Source organism: Panthera uncia, chromosome E1, assembly GCF_023721935.1.
Source record: "Panthera uncia isolate 11264 chromosome E1, Puncia_PCG_1.0, whole genome shotgun sequence".
In the NCBI taxonomy this organism is placed as follows: Eukaryota; Metazoa; Chordata; class Mammalia; order Carnivora; family Felidae; genus Panthera; species Panthera uncia.
In genome coordinates this window covers 32,528,250-32,551,628 of record NC_064814.1, presented here as the reverse complement: position 1 = coordinate 32,551,628, position 23,379 = coordinate 32,528,250, and the positions used below count along the sequence as shown (strand labels likewise).

Here is a 23,379-nt window from a genome sequence, read left to right as displayed (position 1 = left end):
GGTGCCTATTAAAATAATACTTATTAATTTTTTAAAAAAGAGAAAGGATAAAAATGAGAAGTTAGGAGATACTCTGTAAGAAGTTGGTGACTGGGGCCCTTTGCACCATTAACCATTATTAACTGGAAGTTCACAGACCCACTAGCAAGCTTAACTTTAGGCATGGCATATTACTACAAAAAAATGACTGAATTCTCCAAATACATTTGCAAAGCTGCTTTATACTCAAATCTTCAAATTATTTCAAAAGGAAATGGTTTCACTTGAATATACGGAGAAACTCAGAAATCAGACCCATATTAAATCTGTCTTCAATTAGTGACAAGGTTAGATTCCAATCTCTGGGATTATTTAACAATTCTCATCTCGTCTTTAATCGAAATGAAAAGCTACTGCTCAAATCACTGCTAGTTAAGAAATAGGGTTTACTAATATTAGGGACATACCTCTGCCTTGTAAACACCAACAGTACCTGTTTCTGTCTATAATTTACAAACATTTATCTACAGAAAGATTATATTTCAGCAACACTCTAGTGTGAGAATGAGCCTGTGTTTTCCCCTCACACCTAAAAATATTATTTTCCCAACTCTTTACATTCATTTACACCCCACTTTAACAGAAAGAACACAGCAATTAAAACTTGGAGCAAAAACAAGAACTTCTCTGTGTCCACTGTCACTTAACATTTTTTAACCTTTTGTAAAAGTGTTCCATTACTTCAAATGAGTTATCTGAAAAGCACAGATGACTAAAGGTGTGTAACTTATTTTTTAGATTTATTCATTACAATTCAAAACTTAAAGGAAAAAAATTTCTTGCTGATGCAAAGATTAATACCTGTAAAGAAATAATGAAGTTATGTTACTGATAGCCTAAATAGTCATCCTTTTTATTAACAAGAATCCTTTATGTATACCGACTAGAGAAACTAAATAAAATAGCTTTCAACGGTAAGGTGTCCAATAGGCCACTAACATTAATGTCATGTCAAACCACGGCATCTTTTATCATTATGAATTCAGGCCTTCAGAAGATGAGCTGAGGCAGGCCTCTTTAAGGGGGTATTTGGGAAGAAAACAAAATACATGAATAAATTACTGCAGCCAGAGTAAAACCAGGATTGGTGAACTAAGAAAATCAGAAGCTCAAAAACGGCTTAATTCAGTCAAGCCCTCCAATGATCATCTATCTGCCTGGGCCCGCCACGGGCAAACTGCCAGATAAGACAGTATGTTGCATAGGAAAATGCACCACGGGGAAGAACTCTAGAACCTACTAAAAGTAAGCCAATTGCAGACCAAACAACCTTGCATATCTCAGAACAGGTGTGCTCTATCTCCAGGACTCTTATTTCATTCCATGCAATCCTGAAGGAAGTACTTGCCAAGCCCACAACTACCTGCTATACGCCAGCAGACCCCAAGATAACCTATGGATAACTTTCCCACCTCTTAAAACGAAAGAGGGGATAAAAGCTGCATCATCCCCAGAGAAATCAAGAAAGGAAAAAAAGACGAGTACCCCTAGGGACCTTGACCCCACGCACTCTGAGACTGACACCGCCCTGAGAAATACGTTCCCCCATTTACCCTCCTCCTGGTTCCTTCAGTGACCTTCTGTTCCTACTGCCTCAGGGAAGGCTTGAGGCAAGTCACTGCCGTTCCACCCACCCCCAGGGGAAGGTGCCTTTCCCAGTTGAGAGCCGCAGAGGGAGGAAGAAAAAAGGTTGCTCCTCCCCAGCCCACCCGCCCCACAACTGCCGAATACAGACACGATGGGGAAAGGGAAGAGAAGAGCAATCGGAGATGACAGCTCTGCACTGGCCTAGGGACTGAAAATCCTTGCTGTGGAAGAAACGCGGGAGAATCCTTCCCACCCCCCACCCCCACCCCACCCCCTGCCAAGCAACCCAAATGAATGAACTGAATAAAACGGCGAGGGGGGGGGAGGGGGTTAGAATGCGCAGTTTTTACCACCCAGGAAGCGAAAATAGAGGCCCTCGAACCCAGGCCTGGCCTCGCTGCCTTTTGCACCCCGACTCTCGTCCTTTCTATCCAAGTCCCACACCATTAACCCTTAGGCTTTCCAAGATAGCGCCCCTGTCCTCCATCTACCCCAATACCCCAAGCACCGATACCCACCCCGCTCCGATCCTGCTTTTTGCTTGGGCCCAGACTCTAGCCTCTTCCTTCCTACTACCCTTTCCACAGCCCTCATAGGCCCGAACCCAGCCGCACCTGGAGATGCTCCTGAAAACGAATTGGCAGAATCTGGGCCATGGCGCTGTCGGGGTGTATGGTCTCCTCCTGTCACTGGGGCTGCGGGGCAGTGGCTGCCCAGGCTCTCCAAGGGAGAGGAGGAGAAGGGGGAGGGGGAAGGCTGGACTCAGCAGGATACTCTCCGGGGACGCAGGAAACTGGCAGGCAGACGAAAGAGCTCGGGTCGGGGGCGGAGGCTCCAGGGTCCGGGAGAGCCGCAATGGCGGAACCGGGCGCAGCGCAGACTCCGGAAACGGCTGAGCCCTGCGGAGGGATCCCGACGACAGAACTCCGCCCAAGTCACCTCACCCCCTCCGCCTTATGTACCCCTCCACGGAGTGCCGCGGTGCAGTGAAGCGCAGGAATTCGGGGCGCAGTGCGCCGAGGAGCTCTCGCTTACTGCTGCGCCACGAGGGTAAATTAGAGGTATCGGAGGGACTACTTTTTTAGACTCATCACTTTCCCCAGCCTCCTTCTTTTCCTCCCCCCCCTTTTTTTGCATTTTGCCACATCATGCGACTAGCAGTGACCGACGTCATTTCCGTGGGCGCTTAGGTCCCACCCACGTACTTCCGGGTGCACGTGATGCTGGTCAGGAAGGGTCGGCTGATAGCTGCCAGAGTACGGAGCAAGTTCTATGGAAGTGCAGTGTCTCCTGAGAATAGGGTGGCTGTTGGGCCGCTGTGAGGAATGGCGGTGTTACTCCCTTTCCTTCTGGGCCCTGCCTATTTAAATTGATTCCCATACGAAGAGGACGTGGCGTGGGCAGATGGGCTCAGCCTCCCGCCCTCTCCGTGACTCAGGGAAACGGCCTCCTTGCAAGAGCGCTGTCTTGGCAGCCGCCTGCAGCACTCCTCCCCCGCCTACTTTCAAACCGTGGGTGGTTTCTTACATCTCAGGGAGTGGGAATGAAATGGGGTTTAAGATACTCCCTGCCCTTATGCACACCGTCCTGACGCTTGGAGAAGCTGACGCTTGGATTCTAACTAGAATTAGCAATCTCTTTGTACGTTACCTAAATAGTTGGCCCAAAGGACAGTGAAAGCCATTTATGAGGTGTCTGAAGCTGGCCTGATAGCTTTTATTTCTGCGGACATTTTGGCGGACGTGTATGTGACATGAGTCAAGCTTGGTATAAAGAATTAAGAGTATCGTATATGTGCTACAGAATTGGACCAAAATTGTGATAGGATTTTTTAGCCACATCAAATGAGTCTGAAAGATTTCGATAATTAGTTTAAGGGAGAAGTTTGACACCTTTAAGGGTCTACGGTGTGACTAACATACATTCTTCGAAAAAGGGTTTAGCTATTAAGCGGTGTATTTCAGTGGGACCACCTTAACATTGCCCATTAATGAGCAGCGTTTGGGAATGTAAGCGCTTCAAAGCTGGCTGGCACATCTTGTCTTCTAACAGCATTAATATAACTATGGTATTCATTATCAATTAATAACCTTCCCAGGAGTTTATTGCTAAGGTATAAGCTGTAATATTTCATTAATGGCACAAATGCAATAAAGGATACAAGAATTTAGTTCTGTACCTTTCATCTTTATAGGAGATGTGATTATTTTTCCAGAAAGATCTTGAGGAAAAACAAGTACATAGTAATTCTTTTTACTGGCCTTTTCAGTTAAACATAAAACCCTATTAGGTATACAATAATTCTGTGTGTTAAGCAGTTTGGCTTAGAGAAGTTTGCTTAATCATTTAAATTGCTTTTAATGTTTTTCCCAAAATATATCTCACCTACTTAGGATGAGAGAAGAATCTTTGGCAGTTAGGAGACAGAGACTGTTTTGCATTGCAAAGAAAAGCCTTGCCACCATAAGAGTGAATATTTATGCTAGGCAAAATGTTTGAAGATGTTCTGTATTCTGCAACCTTTCTAATTCCAGTTTAATAGTAGTTGCTTTCAATCCTTTTTGGAAGTAGACAAATTCTAAATTAAAAATCTAAAGGAGTTATTGTTTTATTACAGTAAAAGCAATAGCTCAATCGGATTACATTTCTAATCTCAGAATCTGAGGTACAAGAGCTATATCATGAATGGGCCACCAAAATTTTCTTTAAGTTGTTAATAACTGTCTTGTATTTTCATGCAGACCTGTAATTTCAAGCATTGTACATTTAGAATTCCCAAAGCAATTGATTTTAGCTTGGATATTTGAATGTATGCAGTATCTTAACCAAAAGTGCACTGACGTTATGTTAATGACTGCTGTGTCATCAGACATAGAAATGTAAAAATGCATTGTTTTCAGAAGTCATTTAGGGAGAAGAAAAACAGATTATAATTTACCAGTTCGTTTTGAACACTGCATCCTTCAAATCAATAAATCCAAAATGTTTCAAGAGGAAAAAAGGGTCCAGATGATAAACATTAAAACCCAAACCTGTACATTTTAAAGAGCAATAATTTTGGTTGAGGTAATAAAGAGAGCTTTTTACAGTAGTAAGTTGTTCCTGCTAATGGTGTAAAGGCGGAAAGAAAGGTTATCCTTGGTTAGAAGTCCCAAAGGCAGAGTCACTGTTAGCAGTTACCTGAGCAGTAACCAAATGGCTTTGTTTTCAGATGCTACCTTAAGTTAGAGAAGATAGATAACCTAATAAATCAGAAAACAAATGCTAAGTTTGGGAGGAGTTTTTTCTAACTATGACAAAGTCTTAACACGTATACTGTATTAATGTGTTATCATCCTGGCTTTTAGTTTCATAAAATGTTTTAGTAAGTAGCCATATTAATAAAAATAAATGGTCAAGTTCTTCCAATTTGAAGCTATTTTTATCAGTATATTCAATAGTAGGTCCTCGCTCTGAGTCACAGCAAGCACCATTAGCAAAAACTGCATTGTTCATATGCTATTTTGAGGAGTGTACATTTCTCAAAACCTATACAAGAAACCTTTACTGTACCCCTAATTTTATATTTTGTGCCAGGAAATATATTTTATATGTGTGTGTGTGTGTGTGTGTGTGTGTGTGTGTGTGTGTGTGTGTGCAAAACATCTAGTGAGTATGATACCTCAGAAAAAAATTCATTTGATTGCTCTGTAGGTGCTTATCTTCAAGCAGCCCCCAAATTAAGGCCACTACCTTTTAACTTGACCTTTTAAAAATAGCATGAGCTAGCTGCATTGCAAAAGCCACAAAGTAAAGACATTTCTCAAACATTAAGAGATTTTTTTTGCTTTTTATTTTTTGCTTTTTACAGAGAGAGCATGAGCAGGGAAGAGAGGCAGAGGGAGAGAAAGCGAGAAAGAGAAGCCCAAGCAGGCTCCATACTCAGCACAGAGCCCAAGGTGAGGCTTAATCCCACAGTGGACCCTGGGATCATGAGCCAAGCCTAAATCAAATCCAGAGTTGGACACTCAGCCAAGCTACCCAGGTGCCCTTAAGAGATTAAATTTAAAGCAAAACTTAAAATTTTTTTAATGTTTATTTATTTTTTAACATTTTTTTAAATGTTTATTTTTGAGACAGAGAGAGACAGAGCATGAACGGGGGAGGGTCAGAGAGAGAGGGAGACACAGAATCTGAAGCAGGCTCCAGGCCAGATCTGAACTGTCAGTGGGGCTCAAACCCACAACCCGTGAGATCATGACCTAAGCCAAAGTCGGACACTTAACCAACTGAGCCCCTTAAAGCAAAACTTTAAACCTAACCCACTGTACCAATTATTTAAAATTCAGATTTTAATGAAACCAAAGGGTTTCATTAAATGGTATACTTTACCATTACTCAATAAGTGGTTTTGCCATTTAAACAGCTTTGAAACATCTCAGCCCCATAACTTCCTGGATATGAATCCCACAGGATTAGGTAAAGAGCATCATATCAAATGCACTGACTCAGGTATCAGTCAACCTATAGTGCCCACTTTATTTTGGCCCTGTACAAGGCACTGGTTATAGGTGAAGCTCACCTGAAAGGAAACATTTACAAAACCAGAAAAAAAAATTTCATGGCCTTTTTAGTATGAGATGGACCTGAATTTATACTCAGTATTGTTCACTACTCAGGCTTGTCCTAAATTTGTGTAGACAAGTTTTATAATGTATCATGGATGGCAAATAAGATCTATACTGAATCTTTATTCTGTGTCAGGATTGAGCATGTGCCAAGTGAATAGCCAAGACTAGCCCTGTGGGACTACAATCTGGAATCTAGTCATATTATTTAGGCCCCTCCCATGTTGTCTAAAGGTTAAATCAGTTTCCAACAGAGGAATGAAGTAGCTCATAACATTACCTTAAAAAGTCCTCTGAGGAAAGTTGGTTCAAAAATAGTGATACACACAGAACACTATGGACAGAAAAACCTAGAAAAGTTATAACCATGCTGATCAATAGAGAGTTGGATGCATGTCAGTGTCCCTTTCATATCCAAAATTTGAAGTCATAAGAAGCTTGAGGGGGATTTATACAGGAAGGGATAATGAGGATCAAGGTGTTGGAATGATTGTTATGGGCTTTTTATTTCCTTTCTAAATATGTAGAACTGTCTCTTCACCTCCTAGAGTTATTACTGTCTCCAAAGCAAGGCATGACCCACAAACATGTTCTCTCAGCAATCGTAAAATTCTGTTACACTCCAGGGATAGTTCCACTAGTAGCAATGCACATATGCAGCCTTCTGATAGTAGTAAACTCTTTCTCAGAACAGAATGGTTAAAAACTAAGATCTGAGGGCACCTGGGTGGCTCAGTCAGTTAAGCATCCAACTCTTGATTTCGGTCCAGGTCATGATCTCACAGGTCATGAGATCGAGCCCCACGTCAGGCTCTGTACTGACAGCATGGAGCCTGCTTGAGAGTCTCTCTCTCTCTCTCTCTCTCTCTCTCTCTCTCTCTCTCTCAAAAATAAATAAATAACCATTAAAAAAAATCTGGTAAGCAAAGTTTTGCTTAACTCAATAATAAAGGTTCAAGGAAGTATAATTTACTTGATCAACAAACACCTTTCAGCACATACAATGAAAAGTTAAACAATGTTAAAAACTCTTGATTAATTAAGACAATATTGTATATGGAGAAAGCAATTCTGACTTTTAAGGTCCTCAGGTTCATCACTGTGAAGTTTTTGTAAGTACACCTACATATGTAGCCTGATCTGAATATATACCAAATTTAGGACACACTACAAATTACTTTTTTAAAAATGACTTACCTCAATAGGTCATGACTGATAAGGGTAGATTATGTAAAATGAACCAAAAACCTGGTTATTTACTTTTCCTGGTTGCTTATATTCCAAATAACTGTGAGTTTAATGTTGTATAGTACACAACCATACAACTAGTCATTCCATAACATCCCAGTAATGGAAAATATATAGCATTCATATAAGCCTACCTCATATTCATTGATTTAAATTTCTTTTTCTGAGCCAGCCCTGTTAGCATTAAGAGGCATGAAAAAGTTTCTTTAGGGTGAAAATAAAAACTAACCTGATAAAGACAGTCCTTTACCATCTCTGTACTTTTGGGTTATCTAGCTAAGCCATCAAATCAGACATAGATATTATACTCCTCATTACTGAAGAGGGCTTAAAAATTCCAGTTCTTGAAAGGGAACTAAATGGAATAGCAGACTGGCACACAATGGCAGTCTCCAAGTACTACATGCTATAAACAGATAACCTGAGTCCAAGAGGACTTTCAGATTTTTCTGTCTCCCAAGAATGAGTGCCACCCAAATTATTCATTTTATCTACTTAGTGTTAGCCCAAGTTACAGACTGGAAGCTGAAAAACCCTTCAAAAAAGCCCCTCTCAAGGCGACATGATCTTTCCATTGTTGTGATGGATCTTTCCATTGTTTAACTTTGATTCCTCTCCCAACCACACAAATACTGTCTTTTTTATTCTAGTCCTAGTCTTACTCCTACTCTGCCTTAAAAACTGAGCTTAAAATCTATTTATCCTACTTGTTAAGCTATTATAACATTTACTGACTGTACCCCCTGTTTAATTCAAAACCCAACTTATGTTGTCAATAATCATACCTGGAGCTAGCACAACAATCATTTATAAATATCTGACATATATACAAGGCACCAAACTGGGTGCTAGGCTATTATTTTGGATTAACCCATCTCATTTCCTATGTATTAGCTGAACACCAAGTAATATTAGATTAAGAAACATGTAGCTTTTATCTGGACAAGTAATGTGATCTTTTCTTCAAAAATCTTTAATAGTTTCACAAGAGTTTTGTATTATTCATATTTTAAGGTTAAAGGAACAGCTAACAAGTAATATGGATTACTTTGAAATTTGGGGGGAGAATAAAGACTATAATTTAAATTTATTGATACCTAACATTATGCTCATTCCCGTCAACTCTGCTATAAAGAAAAATAAAAGGGGCACCTGAGTGGCTCAGTCAGCTAAATCCAACTTCAGCTCAGGTCATGATCTCCCAGTTGGTGAGTTTGAGCCCCGTGTTAGGCTCTGTGCTGACATCTCAGAACTGGGAGCCTGCTTCGAATTCTGTTGTCTCCCTCTCTCTCTGCCCCTCCCCTGCTCACGCTCTCTCTCTCTCAAGAATAAATAAACATTATAAAATATTTTTTAATAATAAAGAAATATAAAAGCCAGAAAAATCTCAGATACTTCACGAAATTAAGATCTCTTCTTACAAATGAAGTAATCTGAATTAGAATTGGTATGTGAAAAGTACTTTCCTGGATTAAAGTGTAAGTGGTAAAAAGTGAAATCAAAAGAACGATATTTCCTGATGTGAAAATTATATGAAATCTAAACTTCATTGTCCATAAATAAAGTTTTATTGGAACACAGCCATATCCATTTGTCTATGTATGGCTGCTTTTATACTACAACAGCAGAGTAATTTCAAGAGAGACTGTGTGGCCGGAAAGCCTAAAATATTTACTATCTGCCCTTATCAAATTCAAATCAGTTACTTCCTATAGACAGTTTCAACATAAGGAAAAAGATGAGTATCTAAATATGTAAGTTAAAATAATAATGAGGCACATTTTTTGTTCTATAATTAGAAGAATATTTTTGAGTGACAACAGGCTGCAGTAAGGCAGGCACTTTACTACATTGCTGTTGGGAACATAAACTGGTTCACCTGTTTTGCAAAGCAAACCATCAGGAGTCTCAAAAAATCACTTTCAATGCTATAAAGAATTTGACCATAAGAACATATCACAATTTATTCAACTATTTTCCTATTGATAGATACATATGTATTTTTCAACTATTTTGCTATTAGAAACACTGGAGGATATATAACATTTTTATGAATGCTGTATTTAACATTTCCATGTATTTAACATCAATCATCAACTGATGCTAAATCTATGTGAGTCAAACTTTATGAGGAACAGCATATTTTCTATAATCTCAAAGAGTTTCTAGAATCTATATCTAAAGGTGGGCGTGCTGGGTCATAGGTTATGCACATCTTCAACTTTACTACACATTCGCCAAAATGTTCTCTAAAATAAAATCAATTTATTCTATGCCAATGCTTTTCAGGCATATTGACTGTTGCTAATCTAATGGAAAAGAATGGCATTTCACTGTTTTCAACTGGATTTCCCTAATTACTAGTAAGATTTAGTATCTTACTGACCATTCATGTTTCTTCTTTTGTGAGGAAATATGTCCCTTGGATATTTTTCTATGGTAACATTTGTCTTCATTGTCTCTTTTTGTTTTGTTTCATTTAGTAATTTGAAAAAGTGAATCCTCATTCTTTTAAGAACAAACTTCTCCATTATCACCACTGTTGCTCCAAGGCTCCTTCCACCTTCTTAACTAGATCCAGTATTCCTCTCATACTATTTCTCTCACAGTGGAAATCAAATTCTTTTGTTTTTTTAAGAGAGAGAGTAAGTATGGGCTGGGGAGAGGGGCAGAGGGAGAGAGAAAGAGAATCTTAAGCAGGCTCCACGCTCAGTGTGCAGCCTTAAGTGGGGCTCAATCCCATGACCCTGGGATCATGACCTGAGCCGAAATCAAGAGTCAGACGCTCAACTGACTAAGCCACCCAGGTGCCCTGGAAATCAATTCTTTTTACAGGAACTCTTGTCACAATTACCTTAAAGCTTTAATAAATTCATATAGTACAAAATGAGTCAAAATGCCATAACTTGGTTTCCAAAGCCTTCCATAATCTGTTCTCAACCAACATTTTCAGCCTGTTACTTTCTTACATACAATCCATGCACCTAATAAAGAGACTGTTTGCTACCCTTCTCAAATAGCCCCTGGGCTTTTTAAATTCTCTGTCTTGATCTATATACTAACTCCCATCTGTTTATTGGAAATTCTTCAAAGAAAGCTCTTTCTCATAATATAATGCAAACAAATAAATATAGGAAAGAATTTGGGGGCACTTGGGTGGCTCTGTCGGTTGAACGTCCAACTCTTGATTTTTGGCTCAGGTCATGATCCCCACCTCAGGCTCTGTGCTGAGTGTGGAGCCTACTTGAGATTCTCTCTCTCTCTCTCCCTCTCTCTCTCCCTCCTTCTGCCCCTCTCCCCAACTTGTGCACACTCTCTAAAATAAAATAAAATAATTTTAAATATATTAAAAAAAAGAATTAGGAAAAATAAATCACCATTTTGCAACCATAAAAATAAAACTGATTCAGCAAGAATCATCAGTTGATGATAAATCCAGAGGATGATAATTTATAAGAAACAGGCTATTTAACATAATTTCAACATATCCCTCCTGAAATTACTTATTAATTATAAGAGTAACTACAATGAAGAAATCAATATACTCTAACCAAGTAATCAAAATTAATATCACCAGGGCACCTAGGTGGCTCAGTAGACTGAGTGTCCGACTTCGGCTCAGGTTTGTAAGTTTGAGCCCCGTGTCAGGCTCTGTACTCACAGCTAGGAGCCTGGATCCTGCTTTGGATTCTGTGTCTCCCTCTCTCTCTGCTCCTTCCCTGCTCATTCTGTCTTTCTCTCTCTCAAGATTAAATAAACATAAAAAAAAATTAAAAAACATTCATATCACTAATAAGGGGCATATACCATACCTCCAGATTTGATGCTTGAGGAAAGACATTATGCAGTATTCTAATAAAAAATGCATAACCATGAGGAAACATTAGAGAAATCCAAATTGAAGACATTCTATAAAATAACAGCCTGTGAGTGCCTGGGTGGCTCAGGCAGTTGAGTGTCTGGTTCTTGATTTCGGTTCAAGTCATGATCCTGGGGTCATGGGATCGAGCCCCACATCAGGCTCCACACTGACCATGGAGCCTGCTTAAGATTCTCTCCCTCTCTATTTCTGCCCCTCTCCCCCACTTGTGCTCTCTCTAAAATAAAATTTAAAAAGAATTTTAAAAATATATAACTTAGCCTGTATTACTAAAAAGTGTCACAAATGTTACTCAAAATGTTAAATGTGAAAGAACAAGAAAGACTGAGGACATTTTGCAGACTAAAAGAGATTAAATACAATACACAATTTGTGATGGGATCCTGAACTGGGGGAAAATTTATAAAGGACATTATTGGGACAACTGATGAAATTTGAGTATGGACTATAGATTTAGAATGTGTGCGTAACATTTATTAAAATGAAAGAGCTTTCATGCTAGGAATCCACATATACCCCCACATTTAAAAAAATACACTGAGGGGCGCTAGGGTGGCTCAGTTGATTGAGCATCCGACTTCAGCTCAGGTCATGATCTCATGGCTCATGGGTTTGAGTCCTGTGTCGGGCTCTGTGCTGACAGCTCAGAGCCTGGAGCCTGCTTTGGATTCTTTGTCTCCCTCTCTCTCTGTGCCTCCCTGGCTCACACACACTCTCTCTCTGTCTCTCTGTCTCTTTCTCTCATAAAGAAATAAATATTTTTTTAAATATTAAAAAAAGAAAAAAGAAAATACATTGATAAATATACCTGAGAAGAGAAACTGGTAAGACTAATGTACTGACAGTGTCAACAGCACTGGAGATTACAATGAACGAATTAACCACACAGGGAATGTTAGAGGAACCATCATCGCTAACCTTACTTTAAGAACAAATACAGAGAGGGGTGCCTGAGTGGCTCAGTCTGTTAAGCATCCAACTTCAGCTCAGTCATGATCTCACGGTTCATGAGTTTGAGCCCCACATCAGGCTTTGTGCTGACAGCTCACAGCCTGGAGCCTGCTTGGGATTCTTTGTCTCTCCCTCTCTCTGCCCCTCCCTGCTGTGCTCTGTCTCTGTCCCCATCTCTGTCTCTCTCTCAAAAGTAAATAAACATTAAAAAAAAAAAAAAGAACAAACACAGAGATTGGGTCCTTATGTGATTTTTCAATAAAGGCTCAAGTTTCTAGAATTGAACAGAAAACTGTTTAGACACCAAAGGAAATAACTGCAAAATAGTTACCTATAAAAAATTTAGATTCTTAATTTTTACAAAAAAATATCTAAAAACACACATTATACTGCCTTTTGAATTTTAATGACACTAATAGCTTTATTTAACAAACATTGAGAGACTACTATGTGCAAAGCACTGTGCTAGGTGCCATGAAAGATACAGATATGAAAAAGACATAGTCCCTGCCCACAAGGAGCGTATAATCTAGTGGGGGAGACAGACAAATACACAAATAACTAGAATACAAGGCAGTAAACAACAGAGGGGCAAGTGCTGACTGTGGCCTGAGTGTGACATAACTAGCCTCAAGGTTCCAATTTGAAACACTGGTGATCTGGTGTTGGCTGCTTTGAAAAAAATCCCATCTCAAGATCAGCATAACAGATGTTTAAATGGTCATACCCAAGCAGCTGGAGGCAAGAGACTAGGCCAGGTGGAGGGGCTGTTTGCAACTGTCATGCCTACATACGTGGTGCTGATACAAGTATGTAGGGACAGCTAAAAAACAAAAACAAAAACAAAACAAAAAAAATACATATATCATCTGTCCTTTGGTTAATGGCTATAGCTACTGTTTTAAACAATATATTTTTATATAAAAAGGAATTTGTATAATCCCAGAAAAATCAATTTAAGGATTAATAATAATTCAACAAAGAATCTTGCCATAGGCAATTTTCTTATTTACTAGTTGATTAAGTCTTTTCTCTAAATATCTATAAAGCTCTGTAGCAATTAAACAGTTAGACATCTAAGTATTGCTGAGTAAAAACCTCTTATGTTTAGCCTTCTGAAGGAAATGGTCACATACCTGATAACTTGATATAATACTATTCTAATAGCAACAAGAAGGCTTTAAAGAGATTTAAGGAAAATAATTTTTAATGCTTCAAATGCAAATGGAATACACGCTGATTAAATACAATTCAATGTTCTTTGAAAATACCTCAGTGACAGCATTTGATACCAGTTAAGGCCAGCAAAATCGAAGTGAGGAAAATATCACATGTATTGTCTTTCATTGGTTTTGTATATCATTGCCTAGGACTATGGCAACTCAATCTTTTCTTTGAAAATTCCATTTATTGGTATTGGTGAACTTTGATTTGCTTTTAGCTCATATGCTAATAACAGCTGCTGACCCCTTCCTCTTGGTAGTGCTATTTAATATAAATGTCAAAGTAGAAGCACATTTCCTGGCTGCTTTTCCTACTTCCTGAATTGGAGGATTCACTGCTTAGCCTGTTTCCTTCCGTGTGTCACTGTGATCCTGGGACCTCTGCTGCTTTCGCTCAAGGAAACGAGCACGTGCATCTGATATGGACTTATCATCATTTCTTCTTTGCATTTTCTTTAGGACTTCTTTTGAGATTCCATCTGAAAACATTATAAATTAATCCAGTTAAACTTTAGTTGTGAAACTCAGTACTAGAAATGTTAAGAGAAGGAGATGCCCTGATTTTTCAATGCTGAGGAAAAAAAGAAAACTAAAATTTGCCCTTTCAAAAGAAACAATGTAGCCTATGGTTAAAAAATAAAGAGCATGCCGGCTCCTGGGTGGCTCAATGGGTTGAATTTCCAAATTCAGCTCAGGTCATGATCTCACATTTTGTGAGTTAGAGCCCTGGACTGGGCTCTGAGCTGGTGGTGTGGGGCCTGCTTGGGATTCTCTCCCTCTCTCCCTTTTCTTTCTACCCCTCCCCCGCTCTCGTTCTCTCTTTCAAAATAAATAAAATTAAAAAAACCAAAAAAAACGAGCATGGAGCAGTGCCTGGGTGGTTCAGTTGGTTAAGCATCCAACTCTTGATCTCGGTTCAGGTCACAAGACCAAGTTTGTGAGATCGAGCCCCACAATGTCAGCATGGAGTCTGCTTGGGATTCTCTCTCCTTCTCTCTCTGTCCCTCCCCTGCTCATACTCTCTCTCTCAAAAATAAATAAACTTTAAAAAAAAAAAAAAAAGAGCATGGAAAAAATAAATAAGTCAATTAAAATAAATAAATGAATGAATGCATGGAGGCCTAAAGAGCCAGAACAACTGACCCTAATTTAATCATGTACTATAGTTATATACTGCAATAGAACACTACATTTCTAAAGACTCTTCCAGATCTATTTTTCATGACATTAAAAAAGGATCATAAAATTTGCTCCATAAATCAGCCTCAGAAAGCTTTACTGAAAAGCTTTTTGTATATGTGAGCTGAGAATTAAACTTTCTGTCCTACTTCATTCAGTACAACTGTTTACACCTCCCAACTAGGGATCTCACATTTCACAGAAAAATCCCCTGGGTGGGGTGGGGGGGAGGGGAAGATGTTCTGAAGTAATAGTCACAAAATTTTATAAACAAAATAAAAACAGCAATGGACTACTGGGAAACTGTATGGCATTATGGTTAAGAGTTTAGGTCAAATTCAAAATACAGACTCACAAATGATTAGCTATGGGATTTTTCAGCAAATTATTATACATTGCTAAGTATTTCCTCATCTATAAAGGGGGGGATGTGTACTTCCCTCATAGATAGGGTTATTGTGAAAACTCAATGAGGTAATTAATGCAAGTTGTTAGCACATGGTAAAAGCTCAACAGATATTGTTTTTATTAATAATGTTGGACAGAGGGATTAAGGAAAACATGATTAACTGGAAGAAAAGAAGGAAGTCAAAGTATCAAAGTCTGAGACTCATGACAACTCTTTGCTTTCTGAGGAGATAGAGCCAGAATCTAAGCTCTATACAATATTTCCATAATTATATGAGAATTTGGATATTTATGCTCCCTGGACTTAAGTTACTAGAACAAATGACTGACTCACCCTTTAGATGCTTTACATTTTCCTTATTTGTCCATCTCCTTCTTGCATCTTCTCTCACTTCACGTCGGGCCACACTGCTCAAATCATGTGCATTAAATTCATGCAACTTGGGTAACAAGTCTCTCACCCATTCATAACGGATTGGACACACAATTCTTGCGTAGACTTTGGTGGTAACTAATACCTCATGAAAAATGATCCATTCGAGTTTGGTTTCTTGTTCATGAAGCTATACAAAAGAATTTATTTAAGGATGGTTAACTCAGTAACCTGCCTTATTCCACATTAGACCAGCCAAACACTAATAGCCCCAAATCTTCTGAATTAATCCCTATAATTTTCAATCAAACAGAAGGCATGGGCCAAGCAGTGCCTTTACAGCTTTATGTAATAAAGATATACGCTAGGGGTGCCTGGGTGGCTTTATCAGTTAAACAGCTGACTCTTGATTTCGGCTCAGGTCGTGGTCTCAATGTTGTGAGGTGGGGCTCCACACTGGGCGTGGAGCCTGCTTGGGATTCTCTCTCCACCCCCACCCCCCAAATAAATAAATGGACTTAAAAAAAAAAATGGACTCAACATAACCACAAAGTGAAAAGTAGAAAACATTTGTGTATTACTTATTCCCATACCTTTACAAATGTCTTCCCTTTATTAAAAAATAAGACACTTAAAAAATAATAATAGGCACTTACTGCTGAGGAAGGATGAATGTGGACTGGGCTTCCACGCCCATCCATTGTGCAAAATGTTCTCCCAACAGATCTAAAAACCAAAAAACCAAATGATAAAGATAAGAACACTAAAATAATTAAATAAGTAGAGCACTAAGTCTAACAATGTACAATTATAATAATGTGTTCTACCACAAAGAGTTTTATAAGCAGAAGTTTAAACTTACTTGTCACTATAACTTCTCTACCAAGCCATCTTAAATAATGATACATCTTAAACAGTCATTTCAGTTAAGCACAAACATTTCTTGTTAATAGGTATTAATGTTAACAATATTGATAATATTTATGCTTTAACATTTCTAAAATGATTTTGTAATAAATCCTCAAAACAACCTATGAGTTTTGAGAGTAAGTTACTTTTATTAAGAGGTCAAAACAGATTGAAACAAATCAACTAGCCTTCCAAAGGTCACAGAGTTAATGTATGGTGAAATCAAGTTCCAAACATAGGTCTTCTGATTTAAATCTTTCTATGATGATCTCTTTTTAAAGGGATAATTTTCACTATTCTAAAATCTGATAATTAGAATTTTGCACCTATCGTTTCTGTAATTCATGTTCTTAACTTCAAATTTGTATCCTCTTCTACAGTTCCTTACATAAATGTTATTCCAAAAACTTGTCAAAATATTAGCCCTAGTTCAACCATCACCACAGATGATTTCCTATAATACTTTATATACATTCCCATTATAACCCAGATCAGATTGCATTATAATTGTTTATATACTATGCAATATATATATATATATACATATATGTATATATACACACATATATGTATATGTGTGTATGTATATATATATATATATATACATATATATGTATATATATATATTTGTACAGTACAAAAAACCATTTTTTTTTTTTGAGAGAGACAGAGTACCCACAACCAGGGGAGGAGCAAGGGGGGGAAGAGGGAGAAGGAGAAGGAGAAGGAGAGGGAGAGGGAGAGGGAGAGGGAGAGGGAGAGGGAGAGGCAGAGGCAGAGGGAGAGGCAGAGGCAGAGGGAGAGGGAGAGGGAGAGAGAGAGAGAGAGAGAGAGAGAGAGAGAGAGAGAGAGAGAGAGAGAGAGAATTCCAAGCAGGCTCCACACCTAGCTCAATCCTATGTACTATGAGATCATGACCTAAGCCAAAATCAATAGTGGGATGCTTAATTGACTGAGCCACCCAGGTGCCCCCCAAAAAATCTTTTTTACTTGAACCATTTGAATTAGTTACCAACCTTATGCCCCATCATCCCCAAATATCTGAGTGTGCATTTCCCATAATCAAGGACATTCTCTTACATAACCATAATACAACCATCAAAACCAGGGAATTAACACCAATACATCACTAACATCTAATCCTCAGGCCCCACTGAAGTTTTAACCAGATGTCCTAATAAAATCTTTTATAGCAAAAGAATCCAACTCAGAATCAAGTATTAACTTTACGTTTCATGTCCCCTTAGTCTACCTCATTGTGGCAGTCTTTCTTTGACCTTCATGATCTTGACAGTTGTTTTGTTATTTATTTATTTATTTATTTATTTATTTATTTATTAAGTTTATTTATTTTGAGAGAGAGAGAGAGAAAGCAAGCATGTGCGTGGCCAAGGGGCAAATAGAGAATCCCAAACAGGCTCTGTGCTGTCAGTGCAGAGCCCGACTTGGGGTTTGTTCCCATGACTGTGAGATTATGACCTGAGCCGAAATCAACAGTCAGGCACTCAATCAACTGAGCCCCTATTTATTTTTTCTGAAAGAGAGAGAGAGCTCATGAGCGGGGAGAGGGGCAGAAGGAGAGAGAGAAAAAATCCCAAGCAGGCTCCATGCTCAGCCCAACTCGGTGCTCAATCCAATGACCCTGGGATCATGACATGAGCTAAAATCAAGAGTTGGATGCTTTACGACCCTAGCCACCCAGGCACCCTTTGACAGCTTTTTGAATAGTAATTTTTTGTACACCCCTCAATTTGAATTTGTCTGTTTCAGGATGATTAGATTTAGGTAATGCATCTTTGGCAGGAACATCACAGATGTTAAGCTGTGTTTTTCATTATATTCTATCAGGAAGAACATGGTTTCAATCTGTTTCATTACTAATGGTGTTCACTTTGATGGCTTGATTTGGGTAGCATCTGCCAGGCTTCTCCATGAAAAGTTACTTTTTTCCTTTTTCCCTTAGTAATTAAGAATTTTGTGGAGGGGCGCCTGGGTGGCTCAGCCCGTTAAGTGTCCAACTTTGGCTCAGGTTGTGATCTCACCATCCGTGAATGAGCCCCATGTTGGGCTCTGTGCTGACAGCTCAGAGCCTGGAGCCTGCTTCAGATTCTGTGTCTCCCTCTCTCTCCCTGCCTCTCCCCTGCTCTCTCTCTCTCAAAAATAAACAAACATTAAAAATTAAAAAAAAAAAAAAAAAAAAAAAAAGAATTTTATGGAGAGGTGCTCAACTAATTCCATTTGTCATTAAACTTCTAATTTATTCATTTAGTAATTTATATGACTATAGACCCATGATTTCAGATTTTATTTAGTGGGCTATATAATCTATTACTATCATTATTTATTCTGATGCTTAATATGTCCTATATTTGATCAATTGGAGCCTATTCAAGCTAGCTCCAGTGTACTTCTAACATGGCCTCAACCTTCATTGATCCCTTCTTGCTTGCTGGCAAAATAAGATGTTCTCAGCTCATCTTGTACTTTCCCACCCCTATTTCTCCAAACAGTTCTAAGTCCTTTATGTGGCAGATGGCTGTTTCAAGTCAAGATCAAGGGCACTGAGTATATTTATTGCTATTACGGTGTTACTGCTCCCAGTGCATCTGAGAGCTAGGGTATTTTTGTATGTATGTATTTACACATATACAAACACATATAACATATATATACCGTAACATATATTTTCATTCCCACATGTATATATCCATCCATCTAACTATATTGAAAACCATAAGTTCACAATAAAACCCTGAAATTTCAATCCAACACCACAGGGTTTATTCTCATTTTCTCCCGTTCAGTATTTATAACTCCCTTCACCATTCCTTAATACACTGAATTATGTGATTAATTCCTTTCTATATAATGAATCTCCCATCACCACCATTGTTACCCCTTTCCCTAAGAAGATGCCCTCCTTCTCTACACTCAGACTCTAACACTCAACACCAAACATATCCCATATGAGTGCCTTCTCCATCCTGCTCAATTACTAACATTCCACACCACCCTATCTTTCCTCAGGGATGCCATGCTCAACATGTTTGTCTTTCATACTCCACACAGAGCCTCACTCCTCTGCAAGAAAACCCTTGTCATTCAACTTAGGTGCCGATATCCCATGCTAGACAGCTGTCCTACAAATTCCCTCCTACCAAACTTAAGTTCCAATATCCCACTCTGTACCACTGCAGTTCCCCCGGCACAAGTGAAAATCATGAAGAGTCATTGTAATTGATGTCATCATAATCACAGAGCTTAAATAAACCACCAATCTTTAATATTAAATAGTTCAACATTGTAGCCAAATACAGTAGTATTCTTTATCCATTTCTCAAGCTCATTATTGCTTACCTTCGAGCTACATTTTTGAAATAGCCTGCACAAAGACATCTCCGTAGTACTTCATGTTTAGGGCCTTCAAAGGTCTCTCTTGGGAAATCACTTTGCTATAGAAAGAATATATATACAGTGGTAATCTCACAGAATAATATGAAATGATCTTTTATTTTGAAAACTACATGTTTCTAAAGACTTCTGTTTCTGGCCATATGAAGTAAGAGGGATTAGATTTACCCTTCTGCTTGAAACAACCAAAAAATGTTTTATATGAAATAATGATTTCCAAAACACTGTATATCAAGTAATAAAGGACAGCGATCTCTGAGAAGTAAATGAAGTATGGGAAATAAGTGAAGTAAGTCCAACAACTGCCCCAGGTTACGGTCAACCTTGAGAGAGATTCTAGATGAAGGGTCAGGGAAGGAAAAACCCAGTGGAACCTGAAGAACACCCTGAGCTAAAGAGGCAGAGCTGAGAGTCCAGGAAGACCAAGATGGCTAGAGTTCACAGGCCAAGAGTTCAGGAGAGAAGAGAACTCGGATAGAAACAGAACTCCAGAGATCTGCAGGAGGGCCTCTGCCAGTGTTCAACTGAGCACTAAATTAGCATATAAATGTGAGGAAACTACCCAAGGCCAGGGAAAGAACTTCCCCAAAGGATAACAGTGAACAATGCTTGGTACTCACGCACACAGTTAGGAATGGGGTCTATTCCTACAAACCGGAGATCAGAATACCTCATAATTTGCATAGTTTGGGGTACAGTACTCAGAGAATCTTGCCAAAATTTGATTTAAGATCACTATAGCAATCACCTGTTTAAGCTTCCTGATTAGTTCTCGAAGTTGAGCTTCAACACGAAATGCTGAAAATAAGCATCTCCAATGAATCCAGTGTTTTTGGCACCACGAAGCTGGAGCTCCACTGCAGAACAAAAATACTGGTATCTTTAAAATATCCTCTCGAAGTGAAAGTCTAACAGGTGCACCTGGCGGGTTCAGTCAGTAGAGCATGTGACTCTTAATCTCAGGGTCATGAGTTGGAACCCCATACTGGACATAGAGTTCACTTTAAAAAAAAAAAAAAAGGCAGTCTAACATTCTCATTTCTATTACAAAACTAAAAACAAATAAGCATCAGTTAGCCCTTTTATGAGACCTGTCCCATTACTGAGAAAGCCACTTAAGGAATTTGAGGAAACAAATTAATGTAGATGCCTCTGAGTGAATTAAAAATAATTTGTAAATTAATTTCTTTTTATACATATATGGTTTAACAAATATCCAATCATTTTCTCATCTAAGGTACTTCTAGCAAATCAAAATTCAATAAGGTCATTTTCAAGAAAGAATTAGGAAGAGAAGAAAGAAGAGAACTAATATTATAAACTAAATGCCTACTTAGTAATAGTCACCCAACATAGATAAATCTCACTAATGTTCACAAAAATGCCTTAAGGTCAACAGTATCCCCACTGAACCTTAGTGTCTAAAGTCACATAGTAAATACATATTGGAGCTATATTTTAAACTGACACTTTCTAGGGGCATCAGGGTGGCTCAGTCGGTTAAGCTTCCAACTCTTGGTTTCGACCCAGGTCATGATCTCAGGGTTCATGAGTTCCAGCCCCACACTGGGCTCTACCCTGACAGCACAGACAGAGCCTGCTTGCAATTCTCTCTCTCCCTGCCCCTCCCCTGCTTGCTCTCTCTCTCAAAAAACTAAATAAATAAATAAACTTAAAAAAAAAAGTTTAGGGACACCTTGGGCGGCTCAGTCAGTCAAACATCCGACTTTGTGTCAGGTCATGATACCACGGTTAATAGGTTTGAGCCCCAGGTCGGGTTCAGTGCTGACAGCTCAGAGCCCAGAGTCAGCTTCAGACACGGTGTTTCTCTCTCTCTCTCTCTCTGTCCCTCCCCCGCTCATGCTCTGTCTCTCTCAAAAATAAACATTTAAAAAACATTTAACCTGACACTTTCTAGTACACAGAACTATTTCACATACCTTGATTTGCACTGTTCAAAGATGACAGCTAAAGTTGCAAAGTCATTAAATCCTCCAGCTTTAGCTGCCAATTCTCGATGTCTTTGTTCTGCTTCCTTCTGGTACTCTGGATCAACTAAAATGACAAGTTGAGAGGCAATTTAGTTATACTTTACATCAAATGCCTACATTCATTTTGTTTATTCAAGGTCAGTAGAATCTGCCTCACCATCTGCAGTGGAATAAGACAGAACTATATTAACTCTTGGGGAAGGGCTCTATTTACTTCCATAACTTCTTTTCTTCTTTTTTTTTAAAATTTTTTAAAATGTTTATTTATTTTTGCAAAAGAGAGAGTGTGAGTGGGGGAGGGGCAGAGAGAGATGGAGACCAAACTCCAAAGCAGGTTCCAGTGTGAGCTGTCAGCACAGAGCCCAACGCAAGGCTCAAACCCACAAGCCATGAGATCATGACCTGAGTTGAAGTCAGATGCTTAACTGACTGAGCCACCCACTCTTCTTAAGTTTTTGTTTATTTATTTTGAGAAAGAGCACGAACGTGCACACACAAATTTGTGCGCACAGGGGTGGGGGAGGGGCAAAAGAGAGAGGGAGAGGATCTTAAGCAGGCCCTGCATTGTCAGCATGGAGCCTGACTTGGGGCTGGAACTTAAGAACCATGAGATCATGACTTGAGCCAAAATCAAAGGTCAGACGCTTAGCTGACTGAGCCACCCAGGCACCCCACTCCTTTCCTTCTTTTAACCATACTTCAGAGATTTAACCAGAACAGTAACATTAATTCTCTCAATACATTTGCCTTTAAAATAGTATTTAGAATTTATTTTTTAAGTTCAGTTTGATCATAAGAGTAACCCATGTTCATGGTAAAAAAATTATGTAAAAGTTCAACATTCCCCACTTTTGTCACATTACCCATAAACCAATCCTCATGGCTAACCACTGTTATGAATGTGTGTCCTTCAAGATATTTTCTTTTTCTTTTTTTTTTAATATTTATTGATCTTGGGGAGAGTGCAAGTGGGAGATGGGCAGAGAGAGGGGGACAGAGGATCCAAAGCCGGCTCTGCACTGACAGGCTGACAGCAGAGAGCCCGATGTGGGGCTCGAACTCATGAACCATGAGATCATGACCTGAGCTGAAGTTAGACGCTCAACCGACTGAGCCACCCAGGTGTCCTGTTCAAGTTATTTTCTATGTGTATACCAGCCAATGAATACAGTGGTTTATTTTTACATAAATCCATTATATGTTTTGAAACTTCATTTAATAACGGGCTTCATATCAGTACAAGTAGAATTATTCATTCTCAGAATAGCTACATTGTACTCCCCAGGGATATAAGAACATTTGAGGAACACAATTTAACCAGTCCCTATTTATCCAGTTCCTATTTATGGGCAATTAGACCATCATATAAGCAGAACTGAACTACTACGAGCCTTTTGTTTTTTTTAACTTTATATTGAAGTAAAACATGCATGCAGAAAACTACCAGATCACAACTGTACAGCTCAATGTTAATAAACATAATAGACCAATGTACCCAATACCCAAATCAATAAACAGAATATTACTAACATCCAGAAGCCCTCTTTTTGCTCTCCTTCCAATAACTACCTAT

General features: G+C 38.8%; 2 protein-coding genes across 3 annotated transcripts in view; both read right to left on the bottom strand.

Annotated features, from left to right (window-relative positions):
• Positions 1-2,591, bottom strand: part of CLTC (clathrin heavy chain) — a 66,024-nt gene extending 63,433 nt beyond the window's left edge. Inside the window, exon 1 of one of the 2 annotated variants that reach the window (XM_049637755.1) lies at positions 2,241-2,591. In XM_049637755.1, coding sequence (XP_049493712.1) covers positions 2,241-2,282 — 42 coding nt within the window. In that variant the 5' untranslated portion in view covers positions 2,283-2,591. The remainder of the gene's footprint in view (positions 1-2,240) is intronic. The other variant, XM_049637756.1, reaches the window with a different exon arrangement.
• A 7,563-nt stretch (positions 2,592-10,154) lies between these two features.
• Positions 10,155-23,379, bottom strand: part of DHX40 (DEAH-box helicase 40) — a 50,453-nt gene continuing 37,228 nt past the window's right edge. The window contains exons 13-18 of the mRNA XM_049637784.1: positions 21,756-21,870; positions 20,564-20,672; positions 19,762-19,856; positions 16,152-16,221; positions 15,457-15,685; positions 10,155-14,014 (exon numbers count right to left, since the gene is read on the bottom strand). Of these exons, the coding sequence (XP_049493741.1) occupies positions 13,875-14,014; positions 15,457-15,685; positions 16,152-16,221; positions 19,762-19,856; positions 20,564-20,672; positions 21,756-21,870 (758 nt within the window). The 3' untranslated portion in view covers positions 10,155-13,874. The remainder of the gene's footprint in view (positions 14,015-15,456; positions 15,686-16,151; positions 16,222-19,761; positions 19,857-20,563; positions 20,673-21,755; positions 21,871-23,379) is intronic.